This window comes from Galleria mellonella, unplaced genomic scaffold, assembly GCF_026898425.1.
Source record: "Galleria mellonella isolate WM207_F2 unplaced genomic scaffold, CSIRO_AGI_GalMel_v1 utg19, whole genome shotgun sequence".
NCBI lineage: Eukaryota > Metazoa > Arthropoda > Insecta > Lepidoptera > Pyralidae > Galleria > Galleria mellonella.
The window spans coordinates 3972472-3993944 of NW_026442028.1; the positions used below are offsets into that span (position 1 = coordinate 3972472).

The 21473-nt window shown below is 32.3% G+C and overlaps 2 protein-coding genes across 3 annotated transcripts in view; one reads left to right on the forward strand and one right to left on the reverse strand.

Annotated features, from left to right (window-relative positions):
* The window catches only part of LOC113520078 (adenylate cyclase type 2-like), a 243327-nt gene extending 234786 nt beyond the window's left edge, over window positions 1–8541 (forward strand). For both annotated transcript variants that reach the window (XM_052894116.1, XM_052894117.1), the window contains exons 17-25: window positions 44–166; window positions 599–765; window positions 1395–1566; window positions 2063–2128; window positions 3139–3288; window positions 3552–3653; window positions 4162–4279; window positions 5089–5233; window positions 5735–8541. In XM_052894116.1, coding sequence (XP_052750076.1) covers window positions 44–166; window positions 599–765; window positions 1395–1566; window positions 2063–2128; window positions 3139–3288; window positions 3552–3653; window positions 4162–4279; window positions 5089–5233; window positions 5735–5846 — 1155 coding nt within the window. In that variant the 3' untranslated portion in view covers window positions 5847–8541. The remainder of the gene's footprint in view (window positions 1–43; window positions 167–598; window positions 766–1394; window positions 1567–2062; window positions 2129–3138; window positions 3289–3551; window positions 3654–4161; window positions 4280–5088; window positions 5234–5734) is intronic.
* A 6123-nt stretch (window positions 8542–14664) lies between these two features.
* On the reverse strand, window positions 14665–20802 carry LOC128200490 (uncharacterized). Its single transcript, XM_052894090.1, has 5 exons — window positions 20624–20802; window positions 18638–18755; window positions 18078–18211; window positions 16783–16952; window positions 14665–15358 (listed from the first exon to the last, which is right to left on the reverse strand). Exons 1-5 carry the CDS (start codon window positions 20645–20647, stop codon window positions 14770–14772), a joined length of 1035 nt encoding a protein of 344 aa, XP_052750050.1. The 5' UTR covers window positions 20648–20802; the 3' UTR covers window positions 14665–14769.
* Window positions 20803–21473: the final 671 nt, after the last annotated feature.

Here is a 21473-nt window from a genome sequence, read left to right on the forward strand (position 1 = left end):
TAAACCTATACATAAAAAACTAATTGCAAATTATCATAATCAGTTACAGACGACCGTGGTACAACAGTATCCAATAGATGGCGCCATAACTAACAGCACTGTATCAAATTCTACAGACTCGCTGAACATAACGCCGTTTCAGTACGTCGAAATTGACTCCGCACCTGTAAGTATTAAAAGTTTTTAATAATATTATTATGTATAAAATATACTTTTTTTATTCGACTTGAAAAAGCAAATAAAGTGATATACTCTACCTAGCCGTGTAGGTCCCGGCATAGAATAGGCCACTCCATTCCTGTGGGTGTCATAGGAGATGACTAAGAGAGCTTACGGTGGAGGGATGACCAGCAGCGTTCCTCTTAAAACATCTTTCTAAAAACACTAAGCAATCGAATAATCAACTATCGATCCCTTATTAATTAAGCAAAGACCTCAAATGCATTCAGCGAATTAGTTGATGCAAGTGGTTCAAGACCATTTCTGCAGTGTATGAGGGATAGCAGTGTATGAGGGAGGCCTATGTTTAGAAATTAGGACTTAACAGCTAAAACAATAAATAATAAATGGTGATAAATCCTCTCTATTTCTATTTCAGAGTTACTTATACAGTTCGGTCCTGACGTTAGCATCAATATCGGTATTCTTGCACGTGGGGTTCGTGTTCAAAATGGTGTTGATGTGCCTCACGCTGATAACCCACATATCGTTGTTCGCTTCCACTGATCTATTTGTATACTATCCGATACAAGACATGGATACTGAGTGAGTATAAAAGATTTAGAAGCTTAATTACTTTTGGTTGAAGATGTGCAACTTGAAATGGTGAACAAGCTAATGCCCAAACTGATGAAATTGGCAACCGTTATCTATACATAAACAGCATAATGAACATTGCAAATAAAAGATCACTTTTGATTGACTTATGGTATCACAAATGCAATTCTGTTCCTGAAGTAGTCCTCAGGAATGCCGATGCATATGCATATGAAATTTTGCCCTGTATAGATGATCCATATGGATCGTCTATACAGGGCAAAATTTCTTATTCTTATTGTTTTGCGATCCAAGCTTCTATGAAGAGTAGGTTAAGTTTGATTGGTTCAAAATTTATTAATGGACATTAAAGATTTAGACTTCATCATTACTACTTTGTTTTTGGGTTACCAACATGCGAATGACGCGTCCATTGTTGCAAACGTTCATATGCTACGATGGCTGATTAGGTACGAGGATTATATTTGCTTTGCGTTTTTGCGTTATATCGTCCTCCTCTTTTTATTAATACGAGTATATAAAATAAAAATATTTATAATGTTTTTATTTTTATCCTTGATTACCATTCTTGTCTATAAAAAAAGTAAATTATTAAATTTCCTTTTAATTAATTGCAGATTTTCAATGCTCCCTTACGCAGCGAAAGCAGGTATGGCTCTGGTCTTCCTGGCCGCGATGCTTCACATCCTGGATCGACAGATTGAGTTCACTTCCAGAACTGATTTCCTATGGAAGGATAAGCTCAAATTTGAGCAAGAAGAAGTGGAGACCATGAGAGGGATTAATAAAGTGAGTTTTTCTACCGTCATCAGTTTCTTTGATTCTTTCAGTGTTCATAGAACACTGCGATTTATGTACTTCTGGATTAGTAGTAGATTTTTTTATATCACAGAGGGTAAACGAACATATAATAAACAAAACTTTTGTCTAATTCAACTGTTCAAGTATAACTTGACTGTTAATAAATTCACTTCCTAAGAAAGGTAAAAATTTGCAACGAAGCTAAGTCGAAGCTATTTTCTTATAGGCGTTTTAATGCAGAAAAATATCCAAAAGCAGCTTTCATGCCAATAGATATATTTTTAAATACGAATAATTACATATGTTTAGACAAGTTTTTTTTATAAATGATGATGGAATAGAAACCCTGTTTGTGTTATTGGTATGCTTTGACGGGGTACTAATGAGTAATGCTTCCCCAATAACTAACAATCCTTTTTCCCCTTGTTGACAAGTTGACTGTACAACAGAAATAGTAAATATAATTATTGTTTTCTCATTTCAGATTCTTCTAGAAAATATATTACCTGCACACGTGGCTCAACATTTTTTGACTTCCGTCGCATCAGAGGTGATTGCAATAAAATTATTTTATAAATTAATTTAACACATTGCTTTACAGTTGATAAAGACTTCAATATGGTACTAATATGACAGTAAATCCAATCGATTGTAAAAGAAATTATGAAAATTGTATCTAGAATTAGTCAAGATATGGTATAACATATACATAAATAATACAGGCAATTTGAGTAGTCTTCTTTTTGGAGTAGTATCAGAAATTAAATTTACTCTCCAATATTTTAATTATATATATTTACTAGCTGTAGCTCGCGGCTTTGCCTATGATTTTAATGTGATGTTGAATAGTCTTTAACTTTCCTTAAGAAATGATCTATAAAAGGAATGAAGAATTTTTCAAATCTGACTGGTTTTAATAGAGATTAGCGCGTTCAAATTAAAGGACGAACATTTCCGTTTGATCATATTAGTACAGCTGTAGATAATATTGTAATAATTAAAGGGTGTGTTTTACAAAATAAACTGACTTCATTTGTTTTGACCAAAAAACTAAACTGCTGAACCAATTTTATTAAAATAAACATAAAAAAATCAACCTTTCTTATTTTTGAAGTCTGTTGAAAAGACACACTTTTTTTTTATTTTAATTGTTGTATTTAGGAATGAAGTCGACGAGTTAGAGCTATCTACTGGATTAACTCATTCTTTCATATTAGCTCTTAACTGTCCACTGCTAAACATAGACCTTCCCCATAAAGGGGGGTTTGTCAGTAGCTGCCACGGTTGGCGAGTGGATTGGCAAATGCAGTTAGGCTTTTGATGATGTTTTAACAGGGACGCTGCTTTCCATCTTTAGATTATTAGGTTCCCTTAGTCACCTCTTACGACACCTACGGATAAGGAAGAGGTGGCCCATTCTATGCCGAAACTACACGGCAGATATCTACTAAATATAGGAGACTAATTCTGTAATCTACAATCCATCTAAATAAACAGAAAGCTATATAAAAAAAGTTAAAATCTATCACAGCAACAATAATAGTACTGAATTCGTTACAGGAAGACTTATATCATGAGAGGTACTCAAGCATAGCGGTTATGTTTGCATCCATACCCAACTACAAAGAGTTCTACGACGAAACTGATGTCAACAAGCAGGGCTTGGAGTGTTTGCGACTGCTCAATGAAATTATATGCGACTTTGATAAAGTAAGTTTGCCTGTACTGAAATACATAGTTTAAGGGTGAGATATAGTAGTGAAATTACAGGGTACAAAGGCATAACTGACATAATAAAAAGGTGAAAAGTGCACCAAAAGGTAGCACCTTCCCACCAGTAAGTAATTCTTGTCTGTCTGATATTACAACTGGTAGACATGAGTTGAATGTCAGGTTTAAAACTTTTGATATAGATAAAGTAGTACATAATATTATAGAAGTAAATAATTATTTGTAAATGTATATTGTTTCAGTTACTGTTAAAACCGAAATTTAGTTGCATAGAGAAGATCAAGACGATAGGCAGCACTTACATGATTGCGTCCGGCCTGAGACCAGGAAAAGAGGAACAGATTGTAAGTTAATATCTACAAAATTAATTCTATATAAACTTGTATTTATGTAATATTTAAAAAAAACTTTGAAAGTTAAGTAAATGAATACTACTTAACTATGAGGTGTTAAAATTAAAATACGAGAGGCTAAATAAATAAAACCATCTTATTAATAAAAAAGAAACCTTTTACTTAAACATATTTTAACTATTGGAGTATCTTGTCTCAGAATTTATCTCAGAATTTAGGGCAAAAGAATTCAGAAATTATTATAATTATACAATAGACGTTAGATTCAAAACATTCAGGGTTTAAATCTTGATTGGTAAACCTTTTTCGAATAACAGTGTATATTTGTAAGACTACCTCTTCTTCTATCTTGTAAGAATAACTCTGCATCATTAGACTTTCACGCATCTCATTTTGCAATCAATAATTTTTTACAATTCCAGAGAGAGTACAGTACGATGTTTTCTGTCTCTGAGTGAAAATATAATGGGTTTGAAATCTATTCTATGCTTTTTTATAGGATGCGAATAGAAAAGAGGAGCATACAGTGGGAATATTGGTGGAGTTCGCGATAGCTCTCATGACGATACTGGACCAAATCAACAGGGAGTCATTCCAAAGATTTAAACTTAGAATAGGTAAGTGCTAATTGAGTCAACAGTTGACTTTAGAGTATTTCTTATATAGGCAAGAGTCACATTACTTGAGAATTCAATCCTGTATCTATGAAGGTACATGTGTAATGAGAATTTTTTGAACTTACTATGTTTTTCCGACAAATGTTACCGCTTCATCCGGAAGTCTTTAGAGTGAACGTTGAAAAGTTTACCAGAGGGAGACTTTGTACAAAAGTCGATTGCTTGGGTACCTCTGTCCCATTCGTGTTTCAACCGTGAAGCAGTTGTGTTTGCATGGCTGTGTTTCGGTTTGAAGGGTGGGATATGGCGTGAATTTACTGGGTACAGAGGAATAACACCTGAGTCCTCAGGAATGGCAACGCATGGGGGTATCATGGGCGAAACAGTATACTCTGTTATGTCCATGGTACTGCTCATGTCTATAGGCGACGGATACCACTTTCCATCAGGTGGGCCGTCAGCTTGTTTGCCATTCTAAGTTCTATAAAAAAAAAAAAAAAAAAAAAAAAAAAAAAAAAAAAAAAAAAAAAAAAGTGAATATAGTGTTTTATGCCACAGCGTCTATTTGGCAATTATCTGCATTGGTGTGAGCAGCAGTGGGGACGGTAATAGTGGTAGCAGCAGGCAATAGTGTTGTCAGAGATGAGTGACTGTGTCTAATGTTCTTGCAGTTGACTATAAAGTGATATATACATGTTATTATGATAGAGAAGAACTTATAATGCTTTTAATTCTGGATAATCTTGATCACAAGGACGAAGTAGATGGTAAAAATTGTAAAGAATAAATAAATATATAACCTTGTGCAGGTTTAAATCATGGGCCAGTGATAGCTGGTGTGGTGGGTGCTCAGAAGCCGCAGTACGACATATGGGGGAATACGGTCAACGTAGCCTCCAGGATGGACTCTACAGGGATTATGGGGAAAATACAAGTCACCGAGGACACAGCTAAGTGAGTACTCACTTATTACCAACATCATTTTAAGACTTCAACCAATTCTTTGGAGTAAGACCTTCTAACCTTCCCCATCAGGGAAAGGAATTGTAAATAATGAAGTTAATTCTCATTAAATTCATCTCGATAGGTTAATTGACCTACTTTTATCCTCACCTATCTCTCATTAGTGTCTTGTTTTATACAACTTAGAATGGCAAACGAGCTGACTGCCCACCTGATAGAAAGTGGTAACTGTCGCCTATAGACATGAGCAGTAACATGGAGATAACAGAGTATACTGTTTCTCCCATGATACCTCCTATGCGTTGCCATTCCTGACGATTTAGATGTTATTTCTCTGTACCCTGTAAATTTATTGTCATAGCCCATCCTTCAAACTGAAACACAGCCATGCAAACACAATTGCTTCACGTTACGTACGTTTCGTTAAAAATGGTTCAGCAGAATCGAATTTTTATACATTACTTTTTTTTAATAATTAATTCCACGTTTCAGGGTACTAATGAACGTGGGATATACCTGCGAGTGTCGGGGACCTACGTTTGTCAAAGGAAAGGGTACCCTGATCACATATTTTGTGAAAACCCCCAATATTGGTGGAATTTAAATTTAAAATTTTATTACTAACAAAATTTTTAGGTAATTATATCAACGTAATAATAACATTTACCAAAGCATTAAAATTGTTTGTGAAAATATTATATAAATTATAATTAAATTGGAAAGACGAAATATTAAATATTTTTAAGTGTGTCATTAATTATGGTATTTCTTGTAAATATGTACATTTTTTTTTTATTTATGAATGTTTTTTAAATAAAATATAGCAATCATTCAAGAAATAAAATATAAAATTTTGTCAATGGTAATTTTAACTATCAATATTTTTTATTACATTTTGAAAATGACGAATGTCTAAAAACACATATCTAATATAAAATAATTTGAGAATTTTATAAGTGTAAGTACATTCTTAAATTAATTTTAATTTATTTTTAGATAATTCTTTAAATAGGCCTATTATGAATCTCATAGTTTTAATGTCGAATAAAATAATATATAATTTGCTATTTTTATAATTGTTAAAAATACACACTTCACAGACAGACAGACCTACATTAGATTAAAAGTTTACATTAAAAATATTAGATAAATATATTATTTTTGATATATTGTACAATTTTAAAATATTTTTTTATTTGTAGTACCTATCTATATGTCTAATAGAATGATAATCATCGTATGACTAGTTTTATAATATAAAAATATCATATTACTATTTTTTTTATTTATTTATTGTTAGCCAAAGTCTATTATATATTAACATAATCATAATCAATTTAAGGATTATTTTTACAATGCCATTACATGCTATTACGTTTATTTTTAATATCTGTTGCACGTATTTTTAGTTACAATCTTTGGCGCATTTAAAATTGTTTTTATGGGGGGAGGGGCTCCTAAAAATGTGCATAATCCTCTAAAGTTACATATGCATTCTCCGATCTGTCTTCGCTTATAACTGAACGCTAAGCACCAGACAATTCTATGCGTTAGTGCCCCCCCCCCCCCCCACTCTAAATGCGCTTTTGGTTACAATATTTTATTGATCGACTTTAAGCAATAGATAAATTAGATAAATTGACTTTGAATAATTTTAATTAATTAATTATTTGTTTGTATTAATAAATTAAACTTTGCTGTTTATTTAATAGCAAAGTTTAATTTTTGAAATATTATAAATAATTTTTTTTTACTTTTTTTTTTATCTTATCTAAAACTAGTTTGAGTTTACTATTATTGAAGTTATATGACATCTTTTATGTTCCCGAATTTTATTATAACGCAAAACCTTTCCTTAAAACTAAGTGATATTAGTAAAATATGTAATATGGTTTGTTTTTTCATTATTACATAAATCTATGATGTACAAGGCTCATATATAACTATAATAATTAAATTTATATGACTTAATGACATATATGACCTATTTATCAATGGACTCTATAGGTCTAAGGAAATTCACTTTAAGCATTCATTTGTTTGCCACTGGCTATTTACATATAGCATTACTAAAAAAAAAGTTTGGTTATTTCGAAAATAGAATATTTAATTGAAATTTTCCAATACTGAAACTATGATGGTTTTTCGTTCCTAGTTTTTGTACTATAACATTATCTATAAAAAAAATGTTTTAATATAGATACGTATTATTGTAAATGTGTAAGTAAATATGATAATTTTTTTCTATACGAGTATTTGGTATAATTTTAGCATGCTTTTTTTATCACATTTAACCATTTAAAAATTAAATGGTAAAAATGTATAAATAATTAATTAAACTAGAACACGTTAATATTATATAAAACAATTAAAAAAAGTATTTATTTAGTGTATTATTTTTAAATTATATATACATATTTAATATAGATATCAATTGAAGGGATTTCTTTGAGTCAACGTTGAGAACACGAAAGAAGAAAGTATCTATGGAGTTTTATATATATAATAAACTATAATTTATAGCTATATAATTAATAACTGAATAAATAAATTTATTATTTTACTACATCAATAAAAAGGCATGCTAATATTATTTTATAGTCAAAACAAATATATACTTACATACATACGATTTTGATCATTAAACTTAACTAATAGAAAAAATATTTTTATAGGATTAGAGCTCTAAAGGTCTACTGTATTGCCAAATAGTAAGTTATCGTCGTTAAACATAAAAATAAGTGTAAATACAAGTATGTAAGATTATAGGATAATTAAAAATAACTTTAATCCTTATAAGTATTTTTTTCAAATCAATTGTTCAATAATAAATAAAAGAAATTAATTCATAATCCATATTAGGTATAGCATTGATAATATTAATTGTATATTCGTCTTCATTGCTAGCAATATACTCAGTCAATTCGACTTCATGCTGGAGTGATTACTCTAATAATTACTTCGGCATGAAGTCGAGCGATTACTGTAGCCTATGAATGCTTGCTACGCCATAACGCGCGCGTTGCCGACTCCTAAAGTTTTCTTTTTACCCCTGTTATGAAGAATCCCATGCAGTTGTCTCTTGGAAAATCTCATGCCCTCCCTCCCACCTTCAATACGCCTATTAACGTGATTAATTCCTAGTGAATTTATCACAATGGGCCAACTGACATGATTTCATCCTCACGTATCAACTGTCACTGAAACTCTGCCAGTAGATATGGTATTACCCATGGATCCGATCCTCTGGGCATTGATGGCGGAGAATGATCATCACCCATTTCGATATCGTCCATATCGATCGATCCGATATCTATATAACGAGTTCTTCTACGCCTATTAACGTGACATTGATGGTGGAGATATGGTAAATGGATCCGATCCTCTGGGCATTGATGGCGGAGAATGGTCATCACCCATTTCGATATCGTCCATATCGATCGAATATCGATTTTCGTTATTGGACAAGTATACAGATATTGTAACTAAATGAAATGAGTTTATTTGCATCAAACAGTTTTAAAATTATTAACAAACGTCCGTAGGCACCTGTTTAATTATCTTAAGTGATGTAGGCATGCAAATACTTACATTTTATAAAAAAGCAAAAGTTAAAATTATGATACAAAAATATATATAGATATATATTATAGCTATATATTAGCTACCCCTATCTGCCAGCATAGGCGGTGTTACTACTTTAAAAAAGAATTATTAATTACAAAATTGGATTAATTGCTTTCTACAGGACTAAGGTATTATGCTTTTGTACCTTGTAAATTCTACTGGCATGTTATACCCTTCGAATCGAAATAGCCAAGAGGGCGCTACCGGTATGGGAAACATCAGTGGGACAGAAGACTGCATGCAAATGGCATTTGTTGTCTTTCTCTGGTAAAAAATCTTGTTTAACAAAAACGAATGCATTTGCAGGCATACATTTTTAATTGCAAACATGTTTTGTGACGTTGCGTTGCGTGATACAAGTTAATTTTATAATTACTTATTTATAATAGTAAGGTTATATTTACATGACAATGGGATTTGTTTGTTTACTTGCATTTTTTATTAATAATTTTATATTTAAGTACATTGAATCGATAAAGAATTTTAATATACTATAAATGTTATTTTTTTAGTACACATGGTGCTAAATTATTATTTGCTTTTGTTTTTTTTTTTCTTTATTCATTTATTATTTTCTACATTAAGAGCGATAAATTGTATAAAATTGTAAAATAAGATATTTGTAAATTCAAACTTAACCTAATTTTTTTTTCTGTCTAAAATAATAAACATAAACAAGTGTTTAAATACATATTTATTGCATTAACCAGTTTTTTGCTAGCAACTTCGTATGCGCCGATTTCAGAAGTAAGAAAAGAAAAGAATTCCTGAGTTGAGGACTCAGGAATTCTTTTCTTTTCTTACAATGGAATGGCAACGCATGGGGGGTATCATGGGCGAAACAATATACTCTGTTATGTCCATGGTACTGCTCATGTCTATAGGCGACGGTTACCACTTTCCATCAGGTGGGCTGTCAGCTTGTTTGCCATTCTAAGTTGTATAAAAAAAAAGTATAAAATAAACCACCACTAGATGGCGTGTCGTCATGAAATATACACCAGATTTTAACTAAGACTTTTAGAAATACAAATATGAAAACTGTATCCAATTTGGTGCAGTACTTTTTGTATAATACCGAAATAAACATGTAGACAGACATAATTTCTAAAAACTATTGTTTTGGCATCTATTGGTTTTGTTAAGACTCATTACATCAAATATCTCCCATGTAGGTACAGATATCGTCCAGTTACAATTTTATTATATTAGTAAGATATTTTAATGAAATATAATATATAAATATAAATAAATAAACATAGGTATGCCATAAATCATATAATAATCTGAATTAAGTATTCTCTTAGCTCGGTTGAATATATTTTTGTATTCTCATTTTTTTTTAATAATATATCTATTGTAAGGCGAGAAACCTAGAAATTATTAAAATAATTATGATCAATTCAATATATATGTGTAACTGTTGATGTCTTGAAAAATAACTCACTTTCTCTGTGAAACAAAAAAAAAATATGCAAAACTTGATAAGAGATTACGTCGTCAAAATAATGGCGAGACTTAATATCAAATATATGTGACTTGAATGAAGTAATATAAGTTCATATCAAATATTTGCTTGTATTATATACAGAAATAAGTGTACTGTTTATAAATATAACCTAAAAGGTCTAAATATAAAATTTTATAAACTAAGAGTTTAATAAAAATAATTGTTCAAAGTGCTTGTGTTTTTTATTCTTTCACTTTTTTTGGTATGAACCACAATGCAGTCAGTTTACAAAATTAATACAGCGCAATAGAGCATAGATTGTCAAAGACCGATCAGCCAGTTTGTTTTTGGATTTTATTTATCCTAAAATGAAAGGAAACGTGCTGTACAGTTATACAGTTCATATATATATCGTAATAATTTTCTTAAATGTTTCAATTTTCTGATTATATCCCTATAGTTCTATGGTTTGGTTATATTATGCTATACGCAGTAGAACAAAACGTAATTTTTTGTCAGTTTAGTTCTTCTATTTGCAGTATGATTTTAATAGAACTTAACAAACAAATGATTTAGATTTTTGTTTTTTACAACACAACGGGCAAATGAGCATGCGGCTTATCTAATGGTAAGTGGCTATCGTCGCCCATAATCACCCGCAACACTAGAGGCAATGCAGGTGTGCTGTCGGCCTTTTAAAAAGAAGTATGCTCTTTTCTTGAAGGTTATGATGTCGTATCGGTTCTGAAATATTTCTGCTGGAAGTTGATTCTAAAGAGTGGTTGTGCGTAGTTATTCAAAAAGAATTCTGACGTTCATCTTAGAAATGTACCCAATAGACAATATAATCATCTGTATTTTCTTTAAAAATAAAATAGCCTAAAATAATTATCTAATACCAAATTCAAATTATAATTAGAAAAATAGTTACTTGAAAATGCTTATTTTTATTATCTGCTGAACATTCTACTTATTGCTTTTAAAAGAACTTCAAAGTTCATATACCACAGAGAGAAGAGTGGTAACATAGCCCGCCATCTCTACAGGAGAATGACCTATATTGGTATACGGATGGCTTCAAAATGTCAATAGGTACTGGAGCTGGAATCTATTTAACTAAAAACGAAATATGTCAAAACACAGGGAAATACACTACTGTTTTCCAAACAGAAGTGTATGCTGTTGCCACCTGTGCAGCTATGAATCTGGATAATAATGTAAAAAACAAGAATATCCATATTTTAAGTGACAGTTAAGCGACTATCAACAAGGATAAATTCAGGGTTAACCTTAAATGCTATTCAAAACCTTAATAATTTGGGTAGGCATAATAGGATTAGTTTGGTATGGCTCCCTGGATATATAGGGATTAAAGGTAATGAAAATACCGATAAGTTGGCAAGAAGGGGATCAGAATAGAAAATAATAGGTCCTGAACCATATGTTGCACTTGCATCAAGTGTTGTTAACTCTGTCTTTGAGGAGTCTGTGAGAAAAAAAAAACAGCAAAAATACTTGAGGACTTTGAAGGGTCTTAGATATAGTAAAAAGTTCTTAAACGACAATGCTGAGGGATAGGATGAACTCATCTACAGCGGTTGCAGACAACAGATAAGAGTCATTATGGATACCCTAACTGGACATATGCCAGTAAGGAAGGGTCTATCTTCGGATACACTGTGCATTTTGTGCAGTGAGTGCAGCGGTATCGAACCCTTAAATCTTAGGAGAGATTTTGCCTCACTCTGCGTGTTCTACCGCCTGTACAATGGATTGTGCTCAGAGGAATTGTTCAATATGATGCCCACAGCCATTTTCTACCATCGTACGGCTCGCCATCGACAGGAAATTCATCCTCATCTCTTACAGCCTCAATGGTCGCGTACTGAGCGGTTTCAGAGATGTTTCCTCCCACGAACACTCAGGTTGTGGAATGAGCTCCCTGCCGAGGTTTTCCCAAGAGACTACAGCATGGGGTTCTTCAAAAGGGGGGTAAAGAGGTTTCTTTAGGGTCGGCAACGCACGCGTAATACCTCTGGTATTGCAGGTGTTCATAGGCTACGGTAACCACTTACCATCAGGTGGGCCGTATGCTTGTTTGTCACCTCAGTGGTATAAAAAAAAAGAAATCGGAATCCACGGAACACTTGATGTGCAACTGCGATTCGTTGGCAAGTATGCATTTGAGTCTACTGAGAACGGCTTAAGTTCAGAGCTAGGGGACTACAGATATGTTAAACCGCGGGATATTGATAGGATCTATTTGTTGAGAGCCCCAATATTTATAAATTGATAGTTTATACACTTATATATATATTTTGCATTTGTATTTTACAAATGGTTTATTTAGATTTACTTAATGATTTGTGCGGAGATACAATTATTATTTTGATTTAATTCTAACGTTGGTACTAGATGGCGCTCTGTTCTAAAACACGCTATAATTTAATTCCCTGGAAACCAGGTTATAGCATTGTAGATTTGGAATATTTAGTAGTGTAATAATTTTTTTTACATTATACTCATTTTCGTATGTTGTGTTTCATTTCGGGGATTTTTTGGGCTGTCTAATACCGCGGCGCGTACCCCAACACTATTGAATAGTGATGGGTCGAGTGATTTTTTGTGTTTGATAAGTAACTTCGAATGCCACTCGAGTGAAGATAAAACTCGAGTGATTTTTATTGACTCGAGTCACTCGGCTTATAAAACTCGAGTGACCAAAATTTTAAAACGAATAAAACAGTATTAATTTTACATAGAAAATGTGTATACATTTTCTCAAAAAAAAAAATCTAAACAAAATGTAAAAAATAGATTTTTCCTTCAAACTAAACCTGTCATACACAATCAAGAAACCTCTTGTATCAACTATCAGTCAAATTAAAATATTATAATCTACTACTAATGAGTTCTAATCCAATTTAATTTATTCTAACAAGGAACTTTCATAAGATCCAAATATGAACAGTTTTATTATGTTCTTACACAATTTATGTAATAATATACGTGTTTTAAAATTAACTTAAATGAAACTTAAATAAACTCGACAAAAAAAAAACAGAAATAATGTATTTTTAATGAGATAACAAATTTAACTGAAATTGGTGTAATAACTACTTTAAAAAAATGAATTGATCAATTTTTCCCCTACCAAACGGCTTCGATAATATCGACTTCAACACACTTGCTAAAATAATAGAAGAATGTTTCTCTGTAACCTCTCTAGTAGTAATAGTTTGCGAAAAAAGTTTTAAATTATAAGTATTGTAATAGTTAGGTATGCTTTATTATTGTCAGACGTCCATAAATCTGTTGTAGCAACCGTATATTCAACTAAATGTAGAATATCTACAATTATAGTGCGTGCGGCATGACAAGCATCAGGAAGAATTTTCTCTCTTAAAAGTTTCCTGCTACCGCGGGCAAACTTGTCACAATTTGAATTTCTCACTCGGCTCGGTATAAACCACTCGATAAAACTCCTCAAGTCGACTCGAGGAAACTCGAGGTTTCGAGTGCAAGTAATATTCAGAATCCCATCACTACTATTGAATGATAATATAAGGCAGGAGCAAGTATAAAAGAACCCGATGAGTTAGCGTGCAATGGCTTAGCTGACCCCATATGCGAATATAAGATAAGGGATGAGTTAGCTACTGATAAAACTCCTCAAGGGGGAGGTTTATGTTCAGCAGTAGACAGTTAAAAACTGATATGATGATGAAGATGATGATGATTATAATGAGGTGCATAGGACATTTATTTGAGTGCTAAAATAATGTTTTACAGATTACTTTTATACTACTAGAAAACTCGAATACATACACTGGCACCCTTACTAACTTGGCATCTATCTAGGCAGTGAGCGTGGTTGACGAATTAACTAAGCGCATTACCACACATTCTACTACCAATTTGTAATTCTATATTATAATAGATATCTATTATACACTAGAAATGTGGTTTATTTGTTGAGGTATAAGCCCACATAATAGGGTGTAGCCCAATATAGTCCGAAAGATAAGCAAGCTGAAATGTTAATGGACTGGCACATAACTCGAAGAACCAAAAACCGATGGGGAGGAAAGATTCTCGAGTGTCGACCCTGTACAATAAAAAGCAATCGAGTGACAACCTTAAAAAAATTGCAGGAAGTCAGCAAATGCAGATGACTCTAGACCATCTCTTGTGGTAGTCTATGGCGGAGACCGATGTTCAGCAGTAGACATGTAACGGCTGATATAAGAATGACGAAGATTATATTGGAGCACCGTTGAAGTAATCTTCTAAATGTTTGCTTTCATATCGGGCATGAGGTATGATGTATAAAATAAAATACATATAATAGGAAAATATTATATTACAATTTATATTTGGTTTTTCAGTGAAATACTTAAATTAGGCATTACTTAGTATTATAATTTATTTTAAAATTTATACTAAATTATTATAAAGCATCTAACGATCTGGCAAAATCGCTACTCGAGAATTCTACAGTGATCTTTTTGATACTCACACGGATTGTTACAAGCTCTCCCATTTTTAAATGCAATGAAGTACTGTCCAACTGTAGATTCGTATTTCTATTATACGTCTTTTCTTCTATTAATTTAAACGTCTTGATTGAAGCTGATTGTGTATGGAATTCGATTTTTGCTAAGTATTCACTTTTACTAGATTTAAATTTTTGATTAGCTATATATCCTAGTCTTTTTCCCATTACATCCACTTCGAAACGATAGTTGAAAAAGCTGATTTTGACGGTAAAAGCACATTTGTGAAGCAAAAGTATATATTTGTATGTAATTTCACGGCGACCAGATTCCTTCACCTTGGTACAGAAGTTTTTGATGGCGACTTTTATCTTTTCTGAGTATATAGCCGTTATATCGTGCGTTGACTGAATATGTTCTGATAACTTTTCGAATGGAATACAACAGCAATTCTTTGTTACAGGACACATAATAGTATCGAATTTGCAGTCTTCCTCGTGCTCTGCTCTGGTGGTACCCGAGAGCAGGTCTGTGCAGCCTCGGCTGGGGACAAAAGGGATAAAACATTAATGAAAACTAAAATAATCAATACCTGCACTTTTTATTAATGACACTCTTATTACAGGTTAATTCGTGGAGATCGTTCAGTTTTAAAAACTATGAACGTGGGATATATTAACTCTATTTTGATTTTAATTACATTTATGATATTATACATATCATTATATAGAGTTTTTTAGTGTATAGCACAAATAACGGGTTTAACCTGGGTTAGACTATGTTACGATGCAAATAAAATTTCTTTTTTTTTTGGGATTCAGTAACCAAACATAGGATTAATAGGTTTGTGCTCTGTGTTTGTACTTTATATTTGAATATATAGGGCCGTAGAAGGACCGCAAGTACTATCTTTAATCTGTATACAAAGTAGTCAACAATGAAATGTCTGTAAATGTTATTAACATTTCCATTATGTCATTTTAGACAATAGTACATTTATGTTAACAGAGATTTAAAAGAGCGTTCCGAATTCTATAGTAAATTAAAAAAAATAATTTAAAAGTGCTTATAAACAAGTTTATTTGAATATTTATTATTTAACTTTTTTTCTTTATGTTTCTTTTTATGTTTAATTTTTTCACAAATAGTTGTAACCGAATGGCTTTGTTGCAGTCGCATTTATTATTGGATTATGCTGTGTGCACATGTTGTGGCAAGTTTACCTGATCAATACATTAATGTACTAGCATGTTATAATTTAAGTTTGTATTTGTAAACTTCTGTTACGTGCGCCTAATAAATAAAATGAAATAAAGATAATTTGAATTTAAACCAAATATGAAACAATAAATGACTATGTTTATAATATATCTCTTACGTGTATATTTATTAAATGTTCAAACAAATATAATACGAATTTATTTTAGTTTTATTGTTGTAAACTTTATAAACTTTTATTTCATCAACTATGATCAAATTTTCATCTCTACTTGGTCTTCTTTTTTTATCTAGAATATTCTACTTCAGATTTAGAGTTTAGTTTTCAAGTTTGAATGTAGTTATCTGTAGGTGTTAATTATTTTTTATTTAAGCTAAAAATTCCTAATTTTTAATAACTGCCAATTATAAGCATTACCATAGATTGGAGATAGTATCAAACATACAAACATACTTCAGACAAAACATTACATTAAAATACTTTTATATCTATATATATACGACATATGGAATATACACTTTATATATATATTTGGAAAATTTTAAAATGTACTTAATTTTTAAGTGATACGATATATACGATAATATAAATTCCTAGTTGATATATTATATACCCAATATATGAACAGTTTATAAAAAACTATAAAAGTGCTTCATAAAAAGCCTTTATCTCACATTTTACAATTTATTTGCGTCAAGCGAATGGTCTGATTATGCGACGTTTATTATTATTATTAATAAAATCGTACCTGTAATTACGACATGGCAACATGAGATCGTTGATCAGCCGCTGTAGTGCTAGGCACCGTGTAATTGGTTTTTCGAATGAAAAACGGCACCATGCACATTGATGCATGCGACGGGAACACTTCCTACACCATACATTGCCGCACGATGGGCAAACGCAAGGACCGCGACACTGAAAGTGGAAATATCTGGATTAGAAGCAGACCTAGCAGCGATCGGTTCACTTAATGTATTTAGCAAAGTCACATCACCACTTGTAATACTGTTTGCTGATTTCATGAATCACATCTAATGTGACATGCATGTGAGTGCTTCCTCAACGTGTATATATGTATATTTAACCTCGCCCAAGCTCTTCAATTTGTACATAAATTATCTGATTGTTGGACTCAGCAGTAGCCGTGTTAGATGTCACGTAGATAATGTCTGTGTCAACAACATAAGCTATGCTGATGACCTGGTGCTGCTGACTCCGACGATTAGAGCCCTAATACAGCTTATGCATATGTGTGAGACGTACTCAGCGAGTCATGGGCTAAAATATAATGTAAACAAGACAGAGTATTTGATATTTAAGGCCAACGGTAAATATCCTACACACGTGCCCGATATCCAATTATACGGAGTGAATATAAAAAGAGTGCATAAATTGAAATACCTAGGGCACTATGTTACTGATGACCTTAAAGATCAAACTGATGTCGAAAGGGAGCGTAGGGCATTGGCTGTTAGATGTAACATGTTGGCCCGCAGGTTTGCCCGTTGTAGTGAAGAAGTTAAAATCACACTCTTCAAAGCATATTGTCAAACATTCTACACGAGCTGCCTGTGGGTCAACTGCACACAGGCCTCAGGCCTCACTCAGTGCCCTACGAATCCATTACAATAATAGTTTTAGAGTGCTGTTGGGGCTACCTCGCTTTTGTAGCGCTTCTAGCATGTTTGCTCAATCTCGCGTAGATGATTACTACGCTATAAGGAGAAAGAGAACCGCATCATTGCTGCACAGGATTAGGACAAGCACCAACAGCATTTCAAAAGTAATAGGCGAGAAATATAACTCGCCTATAATTGGACATTTCATTCGGATGCTGATCTAGTCGACTGGGTCACATCTCAGTGAACTGCTTTAATCAATTTGCTTTTCTTTTTTACTGACATAGTTTGTAAGAAAACTGTTACTAACAAAATGGACCAAATTGTAGTCTAATTAAAAAAAGTATATTATTATATATATTATTATTATTAAAACTCTATATTCTTGTAGATGCACGTTCAATTTTTTGTAGTCTCTTACCTGTAAGGGTTCCATGCAAATATTGCATTCTGAGAATCTAGATAGAACTTTATCGCAGTTGGGGTATGAACATTGTGCAGCGTGACCTTCGTCTATTGCCTCTAAAGATGTCTGCACTAACGGCGTCGATTTATCTGAAAAGAAATAAATAAAATAAAAAATAAGTTTTATTATCCTGCCCGCTAACGAAATGCTTTCTCACTGTATTATGTTGACTGGAAGAGAACTCTATCAGAGATAAGTCCACCGTTGCTCACAACATTTATAAATACATTAATTTATATGTAACTTACAAGTGCAATAAAGAATATATATTTTTAGTCTGTTTATAAAAAAGATTATAGTAGTTCAACACATGTTATTTTCTATGTGTAACCAAACAAATTTCCCCAATATTTATGAATTTAGGAATGCATGTACTAAAGCTGACTATAAACACATGGAATACATCCAAAGCAGCAGAAATGATTTGTAATGAACTTAGGGGGTAAACCGTCAAAATCGGTTGCTTATTTGGAAAATTAAAATACTATATAATAATATGTATATATTCAACGTACCTTCTATTTCGACATTCTGCTCGCTAGAGGAATCTGACGTCGAGACAGTTGTGAGACTGTTCTCCTCACAAACGCTATTGTGGGATAAGAGATCCCCTTTATTCTCCACCGAACGAAACTGTGAACAATAAAAAAAATAATGTTAAAAAATATAACCATGTAAATATAATATGAGGACAATCTGAAAGTATATGCATTTTATTTGTTTGTTTTAAATATTTTTGTGGAGAAAAATGTACTTGTCTGTATTGAGTTTCATTTCCTTAGCACCATTTCATTTTATTAGCCGTATGTCTATACGTGACGGTTACCACTTTCCATTAGGTGGTGTGTCAACTTGTTTGCCTTTCTAAGTCTCATAAAAAAAAATACATATATATTACTAAGTTTATTTTTTTACGTAAAGTCTTGCGTTTTAAATTAGGACCAATTCGTCTTAATTGGATTTTTTCTTAACCTTTAGTTTTGTTGCAATTACTTACAGTATGTAATATTTAATATTTTAATAATTTCAAAAAGGCTGCGGTCACAAGATCGCGGATAACTATTATAGGCTTATTAAATATTTGTCTATCATAAAGGACCAAAGACTGGCGATGACCATTTTTTATAGTTATGTAATATGACAGACAATTTTAAATGGTTTGAAAATGGTGTTCTAAAGAACACCATTTTCTGTGATGCTAAAGCATCACATTTATTTTCTACCGACTTCAAAAAGAAGAAATTCGTATATCTGTTTTCACATTTTCGATGTGAATATAGTTTCTGTATAATTTTGTATTGTAAATTTGACTACTTTAGAATTTTCTAAATTCTAATCTCTTATATTTTTAAATTATACATTTTAAATTCTAAATAATAAATTTAGAAATCAAACCTACTTCTTTTTGAAACCGACTGAAAAAAGTTTTTTTACAACACGGGGCAAACGAGTATGCGGCTCAGCTGATGGTAAGTGACTATCGTCGCCCATGATCACCCACAACACCAACGGCATTGCAGGTGTGCTGCCGGCCTTTTAAAAGGGAATATGCTCTTTTCTTGAAGTTTATGTTGTCGTATCGGTAAATATGCGAATTCTATTTCCTTTTACAGTTATTATGGAATTTCCCCCTACGAGATGGGTAGGAAGCAGCGTAAACAGGTACCCGGGAGCATTAGCTCACTCACAAAAGCGTCTCCATACAAATGCATACAGTTTGCTCTCCTATTGTATCGTGACGGTATAATCAAACGATATCGTGAAGTTCTATCACTGGTGTGCCACCAATGTGTACCGATAGCGCAGGCTGGGCCATTTCATTTTTACCCATAGAAAAGGTAACACTTTTCTTTTAAATCTTTGTATATAAATATGAAAGTTATAATAAAATAAATAAATGATTCGAAATGTAATATTTAAAAATACGTTGAAATAGTTTCAAACGCTGAATAAAATTTTAATGTTATTAATCTTGTTTTGAATATGTCAATGATAAGATAAATAAAATACCAGTTCATAATATATTAATACAAACAAATATGCATAAAATTAATAGCAGTATTAAAAATATAACCTTTTTGAGTTACGACTCGACCAAAAATCAAATATCATTTTGTAGAAATAGCTAAAAAATAAACATCAATATCGATCTACGTATAAAAACAATATTATATAACCACATATGGTATATACAACCACGGACAAACCAACGAAATACCAAAAAAGTCCCTATTCTGTATCTTTTATACTTATATCTTCCTTATCTTTTTCATCATTTTCCTCCTCATTCTCTTCATTTTGAGATATTTTAAGAGAGATACTGCTGCCCATGCCACGATCATAAGTTCCCTTAGTCACCTCTTACGATACCCACGGAAAAGGAAGAGGTGGCCGGTCCTATGCCAGAACTGACACGGCGAAAAAAAATATTTTCTAACTATTTATAAACTAAAACAATTCAGTAAAATTATAAATTATAATAAAATTATATTCCAACTTACCAATGCTTGAAGTCTCGAAAACATTTTAAGAACAAGTAATCACAACAGTGGCAATACTCGGTTCACAATACAAATAAACACAAAACTTTATTCACTAACACTAGCACGTAATATCAACGTCGAAGTGTGTAGCCACAGAGCGCAAGGTTCGTATAACTAGAACACGTGTGTACGAGTCGGCGTACCAAACGCTTATGAAGACTCAAGCTTGAACTACACTGTAAAGTACAGTAGAACGTTGAGCATTAGTAATGACTCATAGGTAACAGGGCATTAGCAGGGGTGTTATTTATCTTTTGTTATTGTAAAATGTAAAGCTCAAAATTATTATTATTAGCAAATGCTTACGTCATAATTAGAAAAATATAATTATATTTTGCTAATTATGACGTAAGCATTTGCTATGTATGAGCTAATATTATAATTACATTTAGTTAATTATGACATGTCTCGTCTCAAAAATAAATACTTCCAAAATATTCGGAATGGTGTTGCGGATGAATATGAATGTATTGCGGCATAGGTACAGAGTGGATACCTAAAATTTAAATGTACTGAATTTGCGCGGAGGATTCGCACGATTTTCTGGTAAAGAAAATAGGAACTGCCTGCAAAATGGAAAACAAAAGAATGACAGTTTAATATGAGTGGATGCACAATACCTTGAAAGATTGAGAAGTGGCAGCGGCGGGCGAGGTCTCCGGATGTTAAAAGCCCCAGGATCTCGACAAGAATCGCTGTCACAGCACTTTACTATGAGAAATGTACGGTATTGAGTCCACTGACTCATTATTTATTTATTAGACATTAGGCCACCTCTTGCTTTCCCGTAGATGTTGTAAGAGGCGAC